This window comes from Polistes dominula, unplaced genomic scaffold, assembly GCF_049000335.1.
Source record: "Polistes dominula isolate Pdom_NZ unplaced genomic scaffold, Pdom_raw_medaka contig_21, whole genome shotgun sequence".
Classification (NCBI taxonomy): domain Eukaryota; kingdom Metazoa; phylum Arthropoda; class Insecta; order Hymenoptera; family Vespidae; genus Polistes; species Polistes dominula.
The window spans coordinates 1,670,163-1,689,407 of NW_028301061.1; the positions used below are offsets into that span (position 1 = coordinate 1,670,163).

At 24.9% G+C, this 19,245-nt stretch overlaps 1 protein-coding gene and 1 pseudogene across 4 annotated transcripts; both read right to left on the minus strand.

Moving 5' to 3' along the window:
• Positions 1 to 1,502: 1,502 nt before the first annotated feature.
• On the minus strand, positions 1,503 to 18,309 carry LOC107069265 (uncharacterized). 4 transcript variants are annotated; one of them, XM_089176248.1, is made up of 5 exons: positions 17,839 to 18,309; positions 14,053 to 15,311; positions 5,735 to 5,939; positions 4,998 to 5,103; positions 1,503 to 4,729 (listed from the first exon to the last, which is right to left on the minus strand). In XM_089176248.1, exons 2-5 carry the CDS (start codon positions 15,052 to 15,054, stop codon positions 4,498 to 4,500), a joined length of 1,545 nt encoding a protein of 514 aa, XP_089032374.1. In that variant the 5' UTR covers positions 15,055 to 15,311; positions 17,839 to 18,309; the 3' UTR covers positions 1,503 to 4,497. The 4 variants fall into 4 exon arrangements, with proteins under 4 accessions (XP_089032374.1, XP_089032373.1, XP_089032372.1 ...); XM_089176247.1 differs by lacking the exon at positions 17,839 to 18,309 and adding an exon at positions 16,425 to 17,649; XM_089176246.1 differs by lacking the exon at positions 17,839 to 18,309 and adding an exon at positions 16,383 to 17,649.
• Positions 9,564 to 12,562, minus strand: LOC149031391 (cytochrome P450 9e2 pseudogene; annotated as a pseudogene).
• Positions 18,310 to 19,245: the final 936 nt, after the last annotated feature.

Sequence of the window (19,245 nt, forward strand, 5' to 3'; positions counted from 1 at the left end):
CGAATGAAAGATGTATAGAATTTTCGTTAAAAATTTTGAATGAATTATTTAACTGATATATTATTGTATTATCGTGTAGTTGAATTTTTTTTTGAAATGAAACCTTTCAGATTTTTCGTAATCGCGTTCAAATAAAAAATTTGTTGTTTTTTTTCTTCTTCTAAATTTTTGTTAATGCACTTAGTTAGAAACATAAATTCATTTTTAAGGGATGGATCGTTAGAATGGTACGTGTTTATTATCGAAATATGACAAAATAAGATTATTTTTATTTGAAATGGTAAGCCAAAATTGAAATAGTCGCATCTGCAAAACACGTGCGGTCAATAACCGAAACTATCATTAGGTATTCTATATTTATGTGGTAATCGTAATAAATATAAAATTAGACGGCAATTTAGAATTTCTTTCATGGAAAATTTCCCTAATAATTTTTGATCTTAAAGATTACGAAAATGTAGGATTATAAAATATTTTTTGAAAATTCATTTTAAAGTAAAAACCAAATGAAAACAAAACATTTTAGAAAAAGAAGATCAATTTATTTATACAAATAAATAATAAACAACTAAAAGAAACAAATTATTTTTAAATTATTCTTAACATTATTTATACAATATTGTAATTTAATAAATTAGCATAATAAGAAAATAAATAATTAAAGCAGTGTTTTATAATATCGTACAACTTATATCCACAATAAATGCATTTAATTTTGGTTCTTTTGTTTGTTTGTTTGTTTGTTTGTTCAAATTTATATAATAAATCTATAAGAATTTAAGCAAATTTATTTAATATTATTTACTTTGCATACACACACATACACACACACACACACACACACATATGTATGTACAAATACATAACTATATAAATAGATACGACAGTAAAACGATACATTCTGATCTCGTATCAATCAGAATGTTGCTTTGGTTATTACACTTTGACACTAAATCATATATTTTAAATTTAATTGAAATTGATTTACATATGTTTAACATCTATTGATTAAATTTTATCGTTCGTGTAATATTTCAGATCTTATATCAATAATAATAATAATAATAAGTAGAAATATTATTTTTTTATTTTGTTTTTTTTTCCTTACAAAGAGACATATATTCAATTATATTATTATATAATATGCGATATCTTTTTAATTTATATAAATTTATTAATAAAATAATAATAATAATAATAAATAATTGTAATGGTAAATAGTATTTAATTAGGTTAATTATTACACGATTATTTAAAAAAAAAAATTGTAGAAACTTTTTACGTAAAAGTTTAAAATTGATTTTTATTTCTACATACATGCATTTATATTATATCGCATTTTATATTTACACATTTACAGGAATGGATTAGATAGATTTATATTTAATTAATATATATGATATATATTTTTTTTACACAGTATTTGCGAGGAATTCCTATGTGTTATACAATCACAATTATTATTAACATTTAATAAGTCAAAAAGTTTTTGTGTTTGTTCGTGTTTTTATTTGTTTGTTTTGTTTTGTTTTGTTTTGTTTTGTTTGTATTTTTGTTCTTCCTGATTTGAGAATATTAGAACAGGTACGAGATAAATTTTCATAGTTTTGTTATTTATTCCAATACCGTTTACATTGTCTTTTAATATATTATCATTATTTTATTCGGTAACAATAATAGTTTAATATTAAACATTTTAGTAATTAATATCTACGCTCGATAGAGAGAGAGAGAAAGGATAATTCATGCGTGCACAAATGTTTATACGCATTGATTCAATTGTGCAATCATTTAAACACATAATTTAATTATCTACTTCATCTACTTTATTAACTATTATCATTTCAGTGAAATTAATTATCATCATCACAGACACACTACCTAAAACCAATTTTTACGCACAATAGAAAATTTCAATTAAATATTTAAATTAATTTCTGTTTTTTTTTTTTTTTTTTTTTTTTTTTTTTGTAAAATGATGAGAAAGATTACATTTTTTTTTTTTTTTTTTTTAACTTTTATTTCAATGTATGAACGACAGTAGATTAATTGAAAAATTTGTTCACGTGTTGTGTTAACGTGTAATGACAAATTTCAAAGAGATTTAATAAAATTTGATGCTTTAGATTTTTTTTATATTTTTTTTTTTATTTTTATGAAATGATGTAATAAATATATACAGGGTGTGTCATAGTATTTTTCGCGTTAAACTTTAACAGGATATTTTATAAGAGAGAAACAAAAATACGAGTAGAATGTTTAGAGTAATGTGAGTTTTTAAATGGTTTATTAAAATGTTGTAAGAAAATCTACGAAATTATAGAACGAATTGTGTTTTCTTGTTCGATATTATACGTAGAATTATTTTAAATTGTCTCGGTTGAAATTATAATTTCATTTGAAAATGTTGTCCCTTTTATTTGCGAATGCATGAATTGTCATTTGCATAAAATTCAATTGAATTTTTTATTACATTATTCATTTGTTCTTTATTTTCCTTAATTGTGGTAAATACTTCATTAATTCATTGTATTCATTCCTCTGACACGTATTAATTTGTTATTGACAAACACTTTCTTTTTTTGTTTTTTGTTTTTTTTTTTCATTCTGGTGTTCCACCACAACTAAAAATCATTTATCCATCTATGGGGATAATGGTAATTAAATTATTGTATAATGTATTGATAAAAGCATTTAATTAAATTTATAAATATTAATGAAACATCATGATAAAATATTTCTGAATAATTTCAATAAAAAATGAGCTTCTATTATGTTACCAGTTGTATATTTAAAATAACATTTTTATTCTTATGTTTACTCATGAAATATGGGATGTAAAATTTAACGTAAAAGTACTATAAGACACCCTGTATATATATATATATATCTCTAATGTTTTAAAAAGATTTCCAAAGCTTTCAGATGAAGCTCGTAAATCTCATATCTTCATCGTGTCATATGTACGTAAAAGTTGGTTGTAATGGTTTATATAACCTTCAAAGAAGGTGATGTTTTTTTTACTATTTTCTTTCTTTTACCAGACCTTTTAAACATGAAACTTTGGATATGATTTTTAGTTAATGTTACTCTAACGGAAAAAATCATTTCCCGTTCGAATATTACTATACGTATATATATATATATATATTTTTATATTGGTGCAGAATTATAGTATAATATATAAGATATAAAATATTATCGTTTATTATATAATATTATAGTTTCGTGGAATACATTGTTAAATATATTTGAAAGTAAAGAATAAAAAATACAAATTCTTTTCAATTGAAACGCGAGAGATTTTATCTTTAAAGAATATTTATTATTTCTATTATTTCTTTGTTTTCTGTTATAATTCAATTGATATATTTGTGCACACGTATTTATATTGCGTGTAATTTAATAAAGTATACTTCAAATAAATCTTGTTTATCATTAACCGGTTGCAACAGATACAACTACTGTAGTAGCATTATCTTTAAGTAACTATCGATCAGCATGTAAACAGAGATAGTAATATTGTTTTGAGCATATCACTATATCCTGCTTTACCACTCGACAACGCCCCTGATATCATCCCCGTATCGATGACATTGTAATTCAAGTAGCAGATGTGTCCCTGTGACTGACTACTAAAATTCGTATAACATGCATACCACCGTATATTGAAACTATGATGACACGACCAATATCAAATCTTACGATAGAAATCATTTTTATTTATATTTACCACACATTTATTTATTTATTTATTTATTTATTTATTTATTTATTTATTTCTTCGTTGTCATGGTTATATCATATAAATACATACATATATATATATATATTTTTTTTTTCGTTTAACCAGTTAACTGTGATCGTATACTCGTCATGAAGAAGTGACATGATTTTGTCTATTGACGAGTATACACGTCATTTAATAGAAAGTACAATTTTTCTCTTGACGAGTATACACGTCAATTAATATAAAGTACAATTTTTCTCTTGACGAGTATACACGTCATTTAATAGAAAGTACAATTTTTTTCTTGACGAGTATACACGTCATGTAATGTAAAGTACAATTTTTCTCTTGACAAGTATACACGTCCATGGCTCAATTCTTGTGACACAAAACAGGTGCGTGTTCTCAAATGAGGATGCCACTACATTAAATTGGTTAATAGAAACTTGGAAAATAGTAATTGTTGAGGATAATTGTTTGACCGATATTAAAAATCGTGAATCATCATTATCATCATCATCATCATCATCATCATCATCATTATCATCATTATCATGATCATTATTCATGTTTGTTGAAATATTTTTCGTATCATTTAATTTCAGTCTTTGTTAAAGATTAAATCCGTGTTTAAATTAGATTATTATTCAATGTCATTGAAAATGATGATCATTTAAACGGATAGTCTATGAATTAACCGGTTCTCTAATGTTCATCATTATGATCGTTTCTGTTCGACTTCTTCCGGATCGATAATGGCGAAATAGCTATATGTATCTCTGAGGATTGCAATGGTACCTCGTCATGCTCTTCAAAACTTTGCGCAACAGTTGTTCCAGACAACGTCGAAACGTTATACCGCACATAGCATAAAGGAGAAAATTGATACTGAAGTTGGTATAATATAGTAACATGAAAAACTGTTGAAGACACCAGAGCAGGCCCGGTGTGTCTCTTCTTGCAAGCGTGAAGAAAAATACGCATAAACGTATCACGTAGCTAAAGAGATCAAAAATATATATTTTTCATACGATTAAAAATAATAATAATTATTATTATTATTATAAATTTTTGTTAGTTAGATTCTATTTTTTTTTTTTTTTTTTTTTAATATAATATTTTTCCATCGTGAATTTATTATCCAATTATTTGATTATTATCATTTTATTGTTGGAAATATTTTAATTGCATTTAATTTGAAGTAAGGTACATTATTTTTAATTAAATGAAAATTGTTTAAATATTATTTATAATTATATTCACTTGCCTTGGGGAATTGAGAATGATAAAAACGGTGCTGATCAGTAAAAGCATTTTTGTAATACTTTGTTGATTTCTAGTGGATGCGAGATTTCGTGAAGATGATCGTACATCTGAAAGATAAAAGAATATCTTACGATTAAATTTAAAAAAGTATTTTATTTTATAACATAAAATTTAAATTATATTTATTTCTTTTTTTTTTCTTTTTGTGAAAGAAATGTTTAACCACGCGTATATTTATTTTGTTTTGAGTTATGTAGATTATTCGTTCCATGCGGTTTTGCTTTATTAAACCATGTAAATAAAATATTTCAAACAAAAAAAAAAAATTTTAATAAAAATTTAAGTCGTTAAATGTTGTGATGGTAATTTTATTTATAACACAATGGAATCTCGTGTAAAATTTAAATTTTAACATAAAAAAAAAAAAAAAACGTGTTTTATCTTTAACACGAATGTTAAAAACGTTTCGCTTTAAACACTCGAGATAAAATGAATTTATTATAGAATAAATATTTCGACCGTACAAAATGAGACGACAACGTAAAAAGATTTTATCTATCGACGAGTGTGTGTGTGTGTGTGTGTGTGTATATATAAATAAATTGAAAAATTGTTTATACAAAAAAAAGAAAAAAAGAAAATAAATGTTGATGTTAAATGTACATATAGCAAAACGTATTTACAAATATACGAAAAATTATTGATCGTTTACATAAGTAAAACTAGTTTTAAACTCACGTATACATCTAGCTTCTATTTCTGGTAACTTGCATGCATTTCTCGGTGTAGACGGTGGTAATGCAATCGATGTAGGTTGATGCCTTGAATTTTGCGAATGATTGGTCTTCGAAGAATGAAAAGATTGTTGAGATGGTGGTCTACGTCCTCCAGTGGTTGTACCCATATTAATACCACCAGCATCTTTGTTACTGCTACTTGTACTCTGTAAATGTATTTTAAATAGAATGAATTTTGGTCTATGAGCACGATCAACGATATATTCTATTTAAGTATGATTACGTGTTAAACGTTTACAAAAAAAAAAAAAAAAAAAAAACATTGATTTATGAATGTTTACAACATTTACGAAATTACAAAATTATTGTTTTTATTATTATAGAATTTTTATGGTTGTATTTTATCGATGAATTAAATTTAGGAATTGTTTTACTTGAAATGTTCTTCTTTTTATTTTTCTTTTTCTTTTTATTTTTGATATTTCTGGTAGATGTAATTATTATTTGAATTATGAAACGATGTTAATTTTAAACAAACCTTTATTTACGTGGATTAAATTTGAAAAATAAAAATATGTTGGTAATAGTTTTCCAATAGAGAATCGGTACATCGTAAATCTGATTGGTCGAAATTGTGTCACGTATTTCATTAAATAAAAGTGCATTCGACAAATGAGATTAAATTGGACGAATGGAAAGTTTCTTTCTATTTATTAAGAATCTTGAGTTTTTGTTTATATTGATATTATTAATCGTTAAATAATAATAATAATAATAATAATAATAATAATAATAATAATAATAATAAAAAAGAAAAATTTTATTTATAAATAATAGAAGGTAAAATAAGTTTTATAAGCTTCTATTCGTTCATGTTATCTTAATTAAAATTGATATATATATATATATATATATTATTTATCAGTTAGAATGAAAATGATAATAATATATCTTTGTCATAATGAAAAATGTATTTATTGTTAACGAATAGATGGATCTTGTGTCTGTCTATTAATGTTGAAAGATTAACTGACAGAGCATTGCTACTATCCTTCGATTAATAGAAAACTTCTCAGGGTGCCAATCAGCTTTCGATACTATACAAATTGGTTGGGTATCTTTTGCGCAAGTATTCGTTTCGACAAACAGTATTCTCCTGATGAAATGTCGATACTTCATTTTCATTTCTTTTTTTTTTTTTTCTTTTTTTTTTCCTTTGCAATATGTTACTTTTAGTTTTAGTTAATTATTTCATGTGTATTTTATTTTTTACAATTATTTTTGTTTAATTTTATGATAGAATCAACACAACATTTTGTGATGCATACTATCATCTATTAATTATATATTTGATTTATTTTATATTTGTTAGAATAGTGTTTTTTTCTACTTATTTATTTTTTGTTTTATTTTATAATAGAATCAACAAAATTTTTTTATACATACTGTCATCTATATTATTTATATATATTTTATTTATTTTATATTTGTTACAATAATTTTTTTCTATTTATTTTTATGTATTTTTATTTGTATTTATTTTTTGCTTTATTTTATTTCATTTTATTTTATTTCATTTTATTTTATATTATTTTATATTATTTTATAATAGAACCCACCAAATTTTATTATGCATACTATCATCTTAATAAATATTTCATATATTTCATTCATATTATATTTGTTACAATAATCTTTGTATTTTTATTTATTTTTATTTTTATAATAGAATAAACACAAAATTTTGTAATGCATACTATCATCTATTTAAATATTAAAATAGAAATGCTAGAGGTATACAAAGGAAATGCACAGATGTATTAATTTAGATTACTAAACATCAAACGGAAAATAATATAATAGAATAGTATAAATAGTCACGGTCAACAACTTTAATAATAATAATTATTATTATTATTCAACTTCAAGTAGATAAGCTTATTGATATTTTGTAGATGCTAACACAACATTTGTTTGAATCTACCGCGTATCTTTTTTATTTTATTGATTTCTTCTTCTCTCATTATCATCTTACATTTAAAAAAAAAAGGTTCTTATTTTTATATTAATTTACCTTTTTTATTTTTTATATCTTCCTTTACTTCATTGCTCGTGCAAAATATCAAAATATCTTTTTTTTTGCTATTTCTTTTTTAAATTAATAATTTAAGAATTTATTATTAGATAATAATAATAATTTCATTTCATGTGTTATAACATGTATATATGTATAACATATTTTCATATATTTAATTTCACTTGTTATAACTTGTTATACATATCGTTATTATCATATGTATAACATAATTTTATAATTTGATTTCCCTTGTTGTTAGATCATTCGTATTTCTATAGTTATCGATAAACACATACCATATATCATAGTAAACAGTTTGATCATGCATATTATACAGCCTTGACATTGAATATTAAATGATATAAAGCAGCAGTCTACTAGGTCTGTAGTTATGCTATTAATTTCAGTAAATCGATTAGTATCAAAGGTTAGGGGTCTTATCATATCTTGATTGATTTTACTAACTGTATTATTATTATTATTTTTGTTGTTGTTGTTGTTCACATATTTGTTTCTTTTTTTCTTCTTTTTATTAACTCGACGACAAAATATTTAACGTTCGTATATAAAAAGAAGAAGAAAAAAAAAAAAAAGATGAAAAAGCGATAGGTGGATATGTGTCGTTAAAAAAAAAAAATAATAAAAGAAAAAAAAACCAAAAAATAAAGAAATAAAAAATACATGATACATGGGTCTCGTATTCGCAAACTGTAACGAAGTAACACGACTTTCGATATATTCGTGTTTTAATCGATAAAGAGAACTGAACCATGAGAATATATTGAGTTTTAAAATACAGATCGTTATAAAATCTCTTAAAATAAAAATATACACATATATATATATATATATATATATATATATATATATATATATATGTAGTTACGTATTTAATGGCAAATTGTTGTTTTGTTGTGTTGGTTGAAAAAAAAAAAAAATGAGAAAATTATGTGAAGACATTTTCATAATAATTGTGACAAAAGTGAAACGCGTGAAACGAATTTTGGTTATTAATTTTGTTATTCAGATAAAATGAGATAAAATGAGATAAAATGTGATTTTAAATAACATTCATTCATATTAATTAACTTTATATTCATTAAGAAGTGTAAAATATCTCTCCCACATGTATTTTATTATTATTATTATTTTTTTTAAATATAACTTGATACAACTTAATAGATTTTATAACTATTATTTACTAGAACCTTATTTACCTAGTCAGGTAATAATTTAAATATTATTAAAAAAAAAAAAAAAAAAACAATTTGAATAATTAAAAAAAAATATATTATAAAAGAAAAGAAAAATTGAAATAATTTTTGTAGTAAAATTGGTCGTTTTCATTGAGTAGTATGAAAAATTTGTTAGTTTTTTTTTTTTTTTTTTTTTTAATTATTTGTACACGTCATACCTTATGACATTTAAAACTCGTAATAAACAATACGATGTTATATTATTATTATTATTATTATTATTATGAAATATATATATGTATATCGTCAATTGATAAACCTACGCGTTGATATTATTTCGAAGAAATTCTTTTTCTGATTTTAATCTGAATCAGTGGTACGAAAAACATTCATTTAAATGCGACATATTTGCAAAATGAAAAAGAAAGAGAGAGAGAGAGAGAGAGAGAGAGAGAGAGAGAGAGAGAGAGAGAGAGAGAGATAGTTATTTATAATTAAATGTATCTAATTGTAACTTTATACGTATTGTATTACAAAAGAACAGTTACAAGATATCATTGCATCTATCGTATAACATTGTTTATTATGTTTCTCCGATGAATTACATGTGAGTATACATTTTTTAAAAATAATTTTTTGTTCACTTTACAGTATCCTCCCACTTAATTGTCAATTTTGATCAATCAACAACAGTTGACGATTAAAATGTTCTTTGAAAATCTATTGGCAAGTTATTTATTAAAGAATATAATTAATTGGATTTTTTGTTTTGTTTTTTTTTTTTTTTTTTTTTGATAAATGAAACGAAATGTGTTAACCACATAAAAAAATGAAGAGAAACGTGTCTCGATGATGTATAAAAGTGTTGGTTGTGTAAAGATGAATGGTAAAGCTTACATAAGTCACAGGGGATATTTATAAGCATCGTTCGAAAATAGTCGACAAACCCCAATCTTTCCTGTTAGAAACGTTTCACTAATATACAAGTAAAAAAAAAAAAGAAAATAAAAGCAGCGGCTTTAGAAAAATTATTTTCAAATCTTTGACATGCATTATTTGCATTTTACGTTAGAAGGAATACTCGTAATGTTGATAAATGAACAACAATTTCTATGATTATTTTATAATAATTATTTAATTGCAATAATTTTAAATTGAATCTTAATAAAATTACGTGTTTTACGTTTTCTTTTTTCTTTTCTTTTACTTTTTCTTTTTATTTTATTTTATTTTATTTTATTTTATTTTCTTTCTCGCAATTAGAATTCTTTTGTTTCAAATTTTATTACAATAAGGGGATAATTAGACTTTTTTTTATAATATAATAAAAAATAAAGATAAATAATAAAACTATTATTTATCTTATTATATTTTGTTTTTGTTTTTTTAATTTCACGTTAAATTACAATTTTGAATTTATTTAGTTATTATTATTATTATTATTATTATTAATAATTTATTTCTTCATTTCTTGCAATTAGAATTCTTTTTTATTTAAACTAGGACATAATTAGACTTTTTTTTTATAATAATAAAAATAAATAATAAAACTTTTATTTATCTTATGAAAATATTTTTATTTTTGTTCTTTTAATTTCACGTTAAATTACAACTTTGAATTTATTCAATTATTATTATTATTAATAATTTGTTTCTTCATTTCTTGCAATTAGAATTCTTTTTTATTTAAACTAGGACATAATTAGACTTTTTTTTTATAATAATAAAAATAAAAAATAAATAATAGGACTATTATTTATCTTATTATAATATTTTTGTTCTTTTAATTTCACGTTAAATTACAATTTTGAATTTATTCAATTATTATTGTTAATTAATTAATTAATTGCTTTCTTTTCGTGAAATAATCGTTTTAACATCTCGCGTTTTAATTTTCAACCAGAAACCATTTTCAGCCGTCATGATCATACTTTTTTTACTAAATTTCATTGGTACCGTAGTTTTAGACGATAATAAAAATTCACAATGAGTTAAAAAATAAAAAAAACAACTTTGCAAATGATCAATGCGTATCGATTACCAATACAAATTCTAGGACCAATACCAAATGGAAAATAAACCAATGGATCGATGTTACCATTGATAAATCGATTAGGATCAAATTTATTGGGATTAGGATAATATTTAGGATCACGGTGTATGGCATATGGTAGAAACCATACACTGGTACCAGGTTTTATGGTGAACGATTTTTCTCCTGGCATTGTCGGTGGTAAATGATAACTTTTGGAACAATATCTATCGATAAATACATTCAATGGATAAAGTCTTAAAGTTTCGTTGATAACAGCATCCAAATATTTCATGCTCATGATATTATCGTAAGTTGGTTGGCCATTGGTTAATCTCAAGCATTCGTCTATTTCATCTCTCAATTTGATTTGTATTTCTTTGTTTAATGCCAATTCGTAAGTAAGAAAACTCATGAACGTTGAGATTGCATCAGATCCAGCCAAAAAAAATAGAAATGCTTGTGACGTCATATCGTCGTAAGTTAATTGCATTTTATTTCGCGATTCCATCATCAATTGAATCATGTCTGGACGAACAATACCATTTGATTCTCTAGTTTGTATACTTTCTATGATAACTTTGCGAAAAAAATTATGCACCTTGTCGCCAAATAATTTGATTTGAAATAATTCAAATAACCACGGAAAATTTCTACCCAATAATAATTTTAATGATAATATACTGTCAAAATTTAACACCTTTTTGACCAATGTTATAAACTCGTTGTTTGGATTTTTCATGGAATCTATGCGAATACCAAATGCAGTAGTTGCAACCACGTCATTCGTGTAATTACTAAATATATCTTTCATTTCGATAATCCAACCATTATTTGTTGATGATTTTTCAACAATATGACGAACAAAATGATCTGCACATTCTTGTATCAAAGGAAACATCATTTTCATTTTACTCGATGTAAATGTTGGACTCAAGGTTTTTCTCATTTCACGCCACGTATCACCGCGTAATTGAAACAAATTTTTTGCCAATAATGGCTCGTGTTCGATGATAAAACTCGTGTGATCGGTAAAATTGTCGAAATTTTTGATACCAATTGAATTGATTAATTCAGGATCACGTAGTATTATAATCGGACTTTTGAAATCGTAAAATCCGAAATATTTCGTATGCGAATATTTATGATACATGTCTGTCAATATTAAATGAATTGGTTTACGTCGGAAAAAGAATTCTGCAAGATTGCCGAATATTGGTAATGGTTGATCGTGTGGTAATCGATTTACTTTGAAATAAGAAACATCATTTTGTATATAAAAATAATAATAACAACTCAAAACTATGACAATTGTTGTTAAAATAATCACTATGATATCCATAATAAATTCTTCTTTGAAGTATCTCTATTTTTTTTTTTTGTCGTTGTTGTTGGAACGTGAATATATCTTCTTCTAAGTTTGTTCGAAATGAAAAGAAAAATATCTTGAAAAATGAAACTGTACAATTTTGTTGTGTGTTATCAACTCGAGTAGCTAAGAACGACTAACAGCAGAAAAGATGATTTGATACCACTTGAGAGTATTTGAAGCAATGATCATCGACCAATTACCGTCTTGATAGCATCAAACATCCATTTATAACTAAAGATAACGACTTATAAATCAAGTGAATCTAATTCAAGATAGTTTTATTTTCTTGTTCAATGAATTTTATCGTTCTAACTTAAATATTGGGAATTTATAAACTATATTTGTATTTTTTTTTTTTAAATATTTTTATACAAATTTTTAGATCTCAAATATATATATATATATATATTTTTTTTTAATTTTTATTTTATTTATATAATATTATTATTATAAATATATATAAATATTATTATATATTATATTTATTTTATTTATTATTTTTATATTTTTTATATATTTTATATATACAATATATTAATATGATAAACATATTAAACAATATTTGTATTTTGTTTTTTTTTTTTAATATTTTTATAACAAATTTGTAGATTGTAATTTTAAAATTAAATGTTAAATTGTATTAAACCAAATTGTTCATAATATTAATTTTATATCGAAGAATTGTCATTGATTAATTACATATTAATTTTTATTATCTTTATGGTAATGAAAAAAAATAAAAAAATAAAAAAATAAAATAAAATTTAAACAAAAATATTGATTTAGATTTTTCATTTTTTTTTGATACGTTGCCAAGAAAAACTACTTGACAGATCGAAACATAACAAGGTTCTAAATCACGTCGTATGAAATGTGTTTGTTGTTAGAATGTAATAGGATTTTTGAGATTTAACGAGGGTTTTGTGGTTTGATGTGGGTAAATTCCCCATGAGAAAAAAAAATATCACTATACAATATATCACGAAAAAAGATAGAAATAGAATTTGTATTTTCGTTATATTTAGAAAATATATTACTTTACGTATTAGAGTTTGTTAGATAAATCCAGTTTGAAATAGTCTCAAATTATTCTCTTGACTAATCTTGTAAGATTATAAAAAGGAATAGTTTATGACAATTCTTACCCAGTGTTAATAAATTTAAGTTGAATTATAAAAGATTCTTTACAAAATAAATTTACTCGCATGTCCTATGGGACAGCTGTGCCGTATCAAAGTTTGTTGATGTTTCAAACAAACATATATATATATATACCAACCTAACAAGTATTCTTCCATGTAATTGGAATATTTTAGAAGTAGAAGAAGAAGAAGAAGAAGAAGAAGATAATATTGTAAATTATTTGTTAACTAACAATAAGTATATCTACATTTTAATCCAAGTTGAAATATAAATACACTCACTAAACTGAAATATGTTAAGTGTTTTAAGTATATAACGTTACGAGAAAGTGGAAAAGATAAGATTGTGTATTTATGAAGATATCATGCAGAAGAACTCTTGGATATTGTCTTGAACTAAGTAAATGTTTTGGTAAAAGTATGTAAGAGAGAGAGAGAGAGAGAGAGAGAAAGAGAAAGATAGAAAAGAGATAATATAACTAAGATTCAGTGATACTCACAGGAATTTGGTTTAAGTTGATTTCAGATCTTTCTCTGCTTGGACAGGTGGTGGATACGCTAGGTGTTTGTTTGAATCTTCGACTAAATCGAAGAAGATTTCTCGTGATCATTGTATTCATAACAGTGATAAGTACCAATGGTACTATCAAACTTGCAATGGTATCAATGATACTAATGATTCTCATTGTTTCAAGGTGTTCTATCTTAAGACCACAAAATTCATAACCATCAGGAACTTTGACAACACCTGCTGTAATAAATGCATACGAATGACTTGCCAAGGCTAGTATGACCAATATTAAAATGATAGCTTTTGCACGTGCAATCGTGCATATGTGTGGTCGATGTAACGGATATTGCACTGCTATGAATCTTTCAACGGTAAATGCTACGATCAACCATACGCTGAGCGAGCTACAAACAGCACTGACATAGACCAAAGTTTCGCACCAACCATCTTTGTTAAATACCATTAATCCAACGGTGTCATTTAACCAAACCAAAAGTAACGAAACTAAAAATCCAAAGTCTGCTGTTGCCAGTGCTGCGAGATAATAACTGGAACTTCGCATTTTTAAATGGGTATTTAAAAATACCACGCATGATAATAAATTTCCAACCAATCCTAGTAAAATAATGGCTGGTATGTAATATGTGTGAAATAATTCGAGTAAAAAATCCATCGAGCTACAATCTTCAGTGAAGTTATCTTCTTCATATTCAATTGGTTGATCAAAAGTAACATTTCTATTGGAAAGATTGGTGCTAATAATTGTTGTTGTTAAGTTTGTCCATCCAACACCAACACCTCCACCACCACCACCACCACCACCACCACCACCTACCATCGAATCGATTGATCTTCGTACACGTGGTAAAGTAACAACCGCACTTATAGTTCTTGATATTTGTATTGGTCTTGAATTTGTTGTTGTAACATTAGACATTGTATTCCAAAACATGTTTGCAAGAACACGATTAGTGTTGTTTACAATTATCATTAATATTTTAGGATTATTGATGGTTCATTAAGATTGTTTACACAATAGAGTACTTTAAAACAATTTCACTTGTATAATATTTATTCTATTTTAGTTGTAGGTGTTGTAACGAAAAAAGGTGTGTTCCATCAGAGCCACCCTTTACTTTCCTTTCCTTTCCTTTCCTTTCTGTGTTTAAGAGTGAACGATTTTTCTGTCACTCGTTTTATCGATTAAATGGATGACGTGGGTGATTACTTCCTTTACAGTTAGTTACCCTGTTGAAATTTCTTATTATTCGTTGAGGGTAGTAGATTAGGGGGTGAATATTTTTGATATGTTCCTTTTGTAATAAATTTTCTTTTGTTTGTTTGTTTGTTTATTGGTTTGTTTGAGTTCAATTGGATTAATTAATTCAATGATTTACTTTTATATTGTATTGAAAATATTTTCAATATTTTGTTAGTATTGCTCTTGAAGGACATTTAGATATATATATATATATATATTTTCTCTATATCTAATTTTAGAATACTACAGTAAGTACGATGTTTACGGGAAGTTAAGACCCTCGTTCATTCATAGTTGCTTCTCTCGCTAACGTAAATAGTCGATATAAATACTCTCTTGGAATTACCGAATGAGACGATGACGCAACACCAATGAAATGTGGAAAGCGACTTTGTTTATGGTGAAAATAATAGATGTTTAAATAAATCTAAGGATAGTGTATAAAAGAACATACGTGTATGTATATATATATATATATATAGGTATAGATATGCATACACCCAGAGAGAAAATTTGTACTCGTCTCTAATTGTGAAAAAGATACTTGGTAAGCAAATGAGAATGAAAGAGAACGAGAGAGAGAGAGAGAGAGAAAGTGTTAGTAGTTTATTTAAGTTTATATTCTCGTTTTTTTTTTTACTTTTTCTTTATTTATTTATTATTTTTTCTCTTATTTATGTAAGTTTCACGTATGATATGTTAATAGGATTAAAAATGCAAATGTTATGTAAACGTATGCGTGCATTTATGTTTGAGGAAGTGTGAGACAGAGAATAATCCGTCGTTTATTCAGTTTTAATCATCCTACCGTATCTCTTCGTTTTTTTCATTTATTATTAATTTCTCTTGTTTCTGTAATCTACGTGCGATATGTTGATAGAATTGAAAATAATGCGAAGGTGGTGATGATGGTGATGGTATTGTGCTGGAATGTGTTTTTTTTGAACGTCGTGTAGGTTGTGTCGTGTGCAGTATTATTTTTTTAAAGATTTTTTTTTTTTTTTGCAATTTGTCAATTTGTTAACAATATTTTGTTTGTTTATATTTTTAGAAGATACCTTTGTATATTTTCTGAAGTTTTTTTGGTTTGATTTACGTACGTACGACACCGTTGTTGTTGTTTTACGTTGGTGATTAATCAAAATTCGATCACAACCCCTCGCCACCCCTCCTCCTCCTCCTCCTTTTGTGTTTCTCCTTCTTCCTTTTTATTTTATTTATTTTATTTATTTTATTTATTTTGTTGTTGTTGTTGTTTTCTCTCTTTTTTTAGAGGATTGATCTTTATCGTTTGAAATTAGATACAAGAAAAGTGTTTATCGATTTTATTTAGCTTTTTAAGAAACTTCTTTTCTCTATTGATGATAAAACAACATAGAGTGGTCTGATTTATTGGTTTACTTGGTTATCAATCAACAAAATAGACTAATGTGGAACAGATAATTGATAAGTCTCTGTTAAAAATATTTCTTTTTTTCTTTTTCTTTTTTATTCTCGTAAATATAGGAGGGAAAACTTTGTTTTTTTTTATTTTTTTTTTGGAATGGAATCCCAAAGTTTTCTTGTAACCTTCTGCTATGTGTAATCTTTCAGAGATTTATTTGTATCTTACGAACGATTTATCAAAACCTTTTGTGATTTCTGATATCAGTCTCTTTTTTGTTGTTGTTGCTTTTAGATTTGTTTATTGTTCTTGATGAAGATTAATTGATTATTTATTAACAAAACGTTTAGTGATTCTTCTTTTTATTTTGTTTTATTTCTGATGTTTAAATCCTTGTGGTTTCTTTTGTTGTTGTTGTTGTTGTTAGATTTGTTTATTGTTTTTAATTAAGACAAATGAACATTTATTGGTAAGATTATTAATTATAATAAGATAATCACATTTGTCTGTTAGGGTCCTTGGTAAATGCTCTTTCAAGGATCATTAGTCAAGATTAAGTGAATATTCCATGTAACTTGAACAATTGGATGATCTTCTTCAATGTATATGTATATATGTATATATGTATCAATGTATCACTTACGTATCCGTTTTAGGACAAATAAATCTAAGCACGTTTGAAATGTTATACAGTGCTTTGTTACAATTATTAATAATAATTTCCATGTTTCTTCGCAGGAAGATTGAAAGTGTTTTATCTCTCGTAAAGTAATTTAAGATCAAAAGTTAAGTTAATTAATTCTATGTAACATAATAATTCACTTATCTTTTAATTATTCACTAGAGAGAATATTAAATAAAAATGTTTGTTATATAATTAAATGTAGTTTGAATAATATGAAAAAACAAAAAAAAAACAAACAAAAAAAAATGTTAAACGATGACTTTTGTACTTTGGTCACGTGTTTGATATACTTTTGAAACCTTTTTTTTTTTTATATCTTCTCACTCAATCAAATTATTTATACATGTATCTTAGATTTTTTTGAAAAGAATCTTCCAAACGTTCAGAAAGGAAACAAAACTCCTCAGGGAATTCCTCAGGGAATTTGTGTGTCAGGTTGTTTTACCTGTTCTTCTTCTTTCTTTCCTTTTTCTTTTTGTTTTATTTGTAATAACTTTTATCAACATACAAGAAAGTTCTTTTAGTTTTTTTTATTTGAACGTAATACTCTTCTTCAAACCAGTCACGATCCAACTACACTTTTCCATTATTTTTTTTTTTTTATTTTTTTTTAAATTTTTATTTTCTTGGATAATTTCTTCGAACACTTTTCTGAACAAATATTTTGGGATATAAAAAAAAAAAAAATTAGATGAAAATAAATATGCCTGCTTGTTTTTCTTTGTCAAGTGGTTTGTTAGGTGCGGGGAAAGGAAGGGGTACTTTTAGGTTTATTAATATGGGTTTTTTTTCTTTCTTTATATATAATTTTTTTTTTTGTTTTTTTTTTTTTTTTTTTTTGTTTATAAAATATTAAAACACGAGGAACGTTGTTTCGTCGTGAGTTTGTCCGCGACGTGAGATAAACTGGACGCGTCGTGTTCTAACTCTGACGCGTTTGCCGGCCGAAAAGTTTTGCCGCATGCGCCATGCAATTTTGTACTTTGATGATGACGAAGACAACGACGACGACGACGACGACTACCGACGAAGACGAGGATGATGAAGACTATGGTACCTTTTTTTTTTTTTTTTTTTTATTATTGAAGAAATCTTTTATAGAGGTGGGTGGGAGAACTGGGGAAAGTTTCATCGATGTTTTATTCTACAAAAAATGAATAGAAAAATAAAATCAATTCATTGTGCAATTTTTATAAAATGCAATTTATGTTATCAAAGATAAATAAATGTACCTACTTTTGATTCACCCTATGTGTACAATTCGTATGATTTTGTATTCATATTTTTTCATGTGAATTTAACAAAAATAAAATCAATTCATTGTGCAATTTTTATAAAATGCAATTTTTGTTACAAAAGATAAATACATGTACGTAATTTTGATTCACCCTATGTATATATATATATAAAATTCGTGCGTTTTTAATACTAATATTTCCAATATAAATTTGATAAAAAAAAAAATAAAAGAACAATAAAACAAATTCATTATGCAGTTTACAATGCAATTGTTGTAACACGATAAATGCACGTATATTTGATTCACCTTATATATAAAATTCTTACGTTTTTATGTTAATATTTTTCAATATATAAATTTTCAACACAATTTTTCTCATTTTTCTAACACGATAAATGCACGTACTTTTAGTTCACCCTATATAAACAATTTTTTGTAATATTTAAATTTTTTGTTTGATAATTTATTCTCTTTTGCGAAGGATAAGAGGTAAATTTTCAATGAAGTATCAATAATTCGTAATGTAAATAATTTTTAATTAACATTTATAATTTTATATAAAGATTGGTAGTTAATTTGTAATACAGGTTGGAATAATATTAGCATGATTTT

Excerpts from the sequence above, each read along its gene's own strand:
- LOC107069265 (XM_089176248.1), bottom strand. The coding sequence starts at position 15,054 with ATGATAATTGTAAACAACACTAATCGTGTTCTTGCAAACATGTTTTGG. Across the intron at positions 5,940-14,052 it reads TCAACTTAAACCAAATTCCT|AGTACAAGTAGCAGTAACAA; the intron begins GTGAGTATCACT and ends ATACATTTACAG. Across the intron at positions 5,104-5,734 it reads AATAGAAGCTAGATGTATAC|ATGTACGATCATCTTCACGA; the intron begins GTGAGTTTAAAA and ends TTTATCTTTCAG.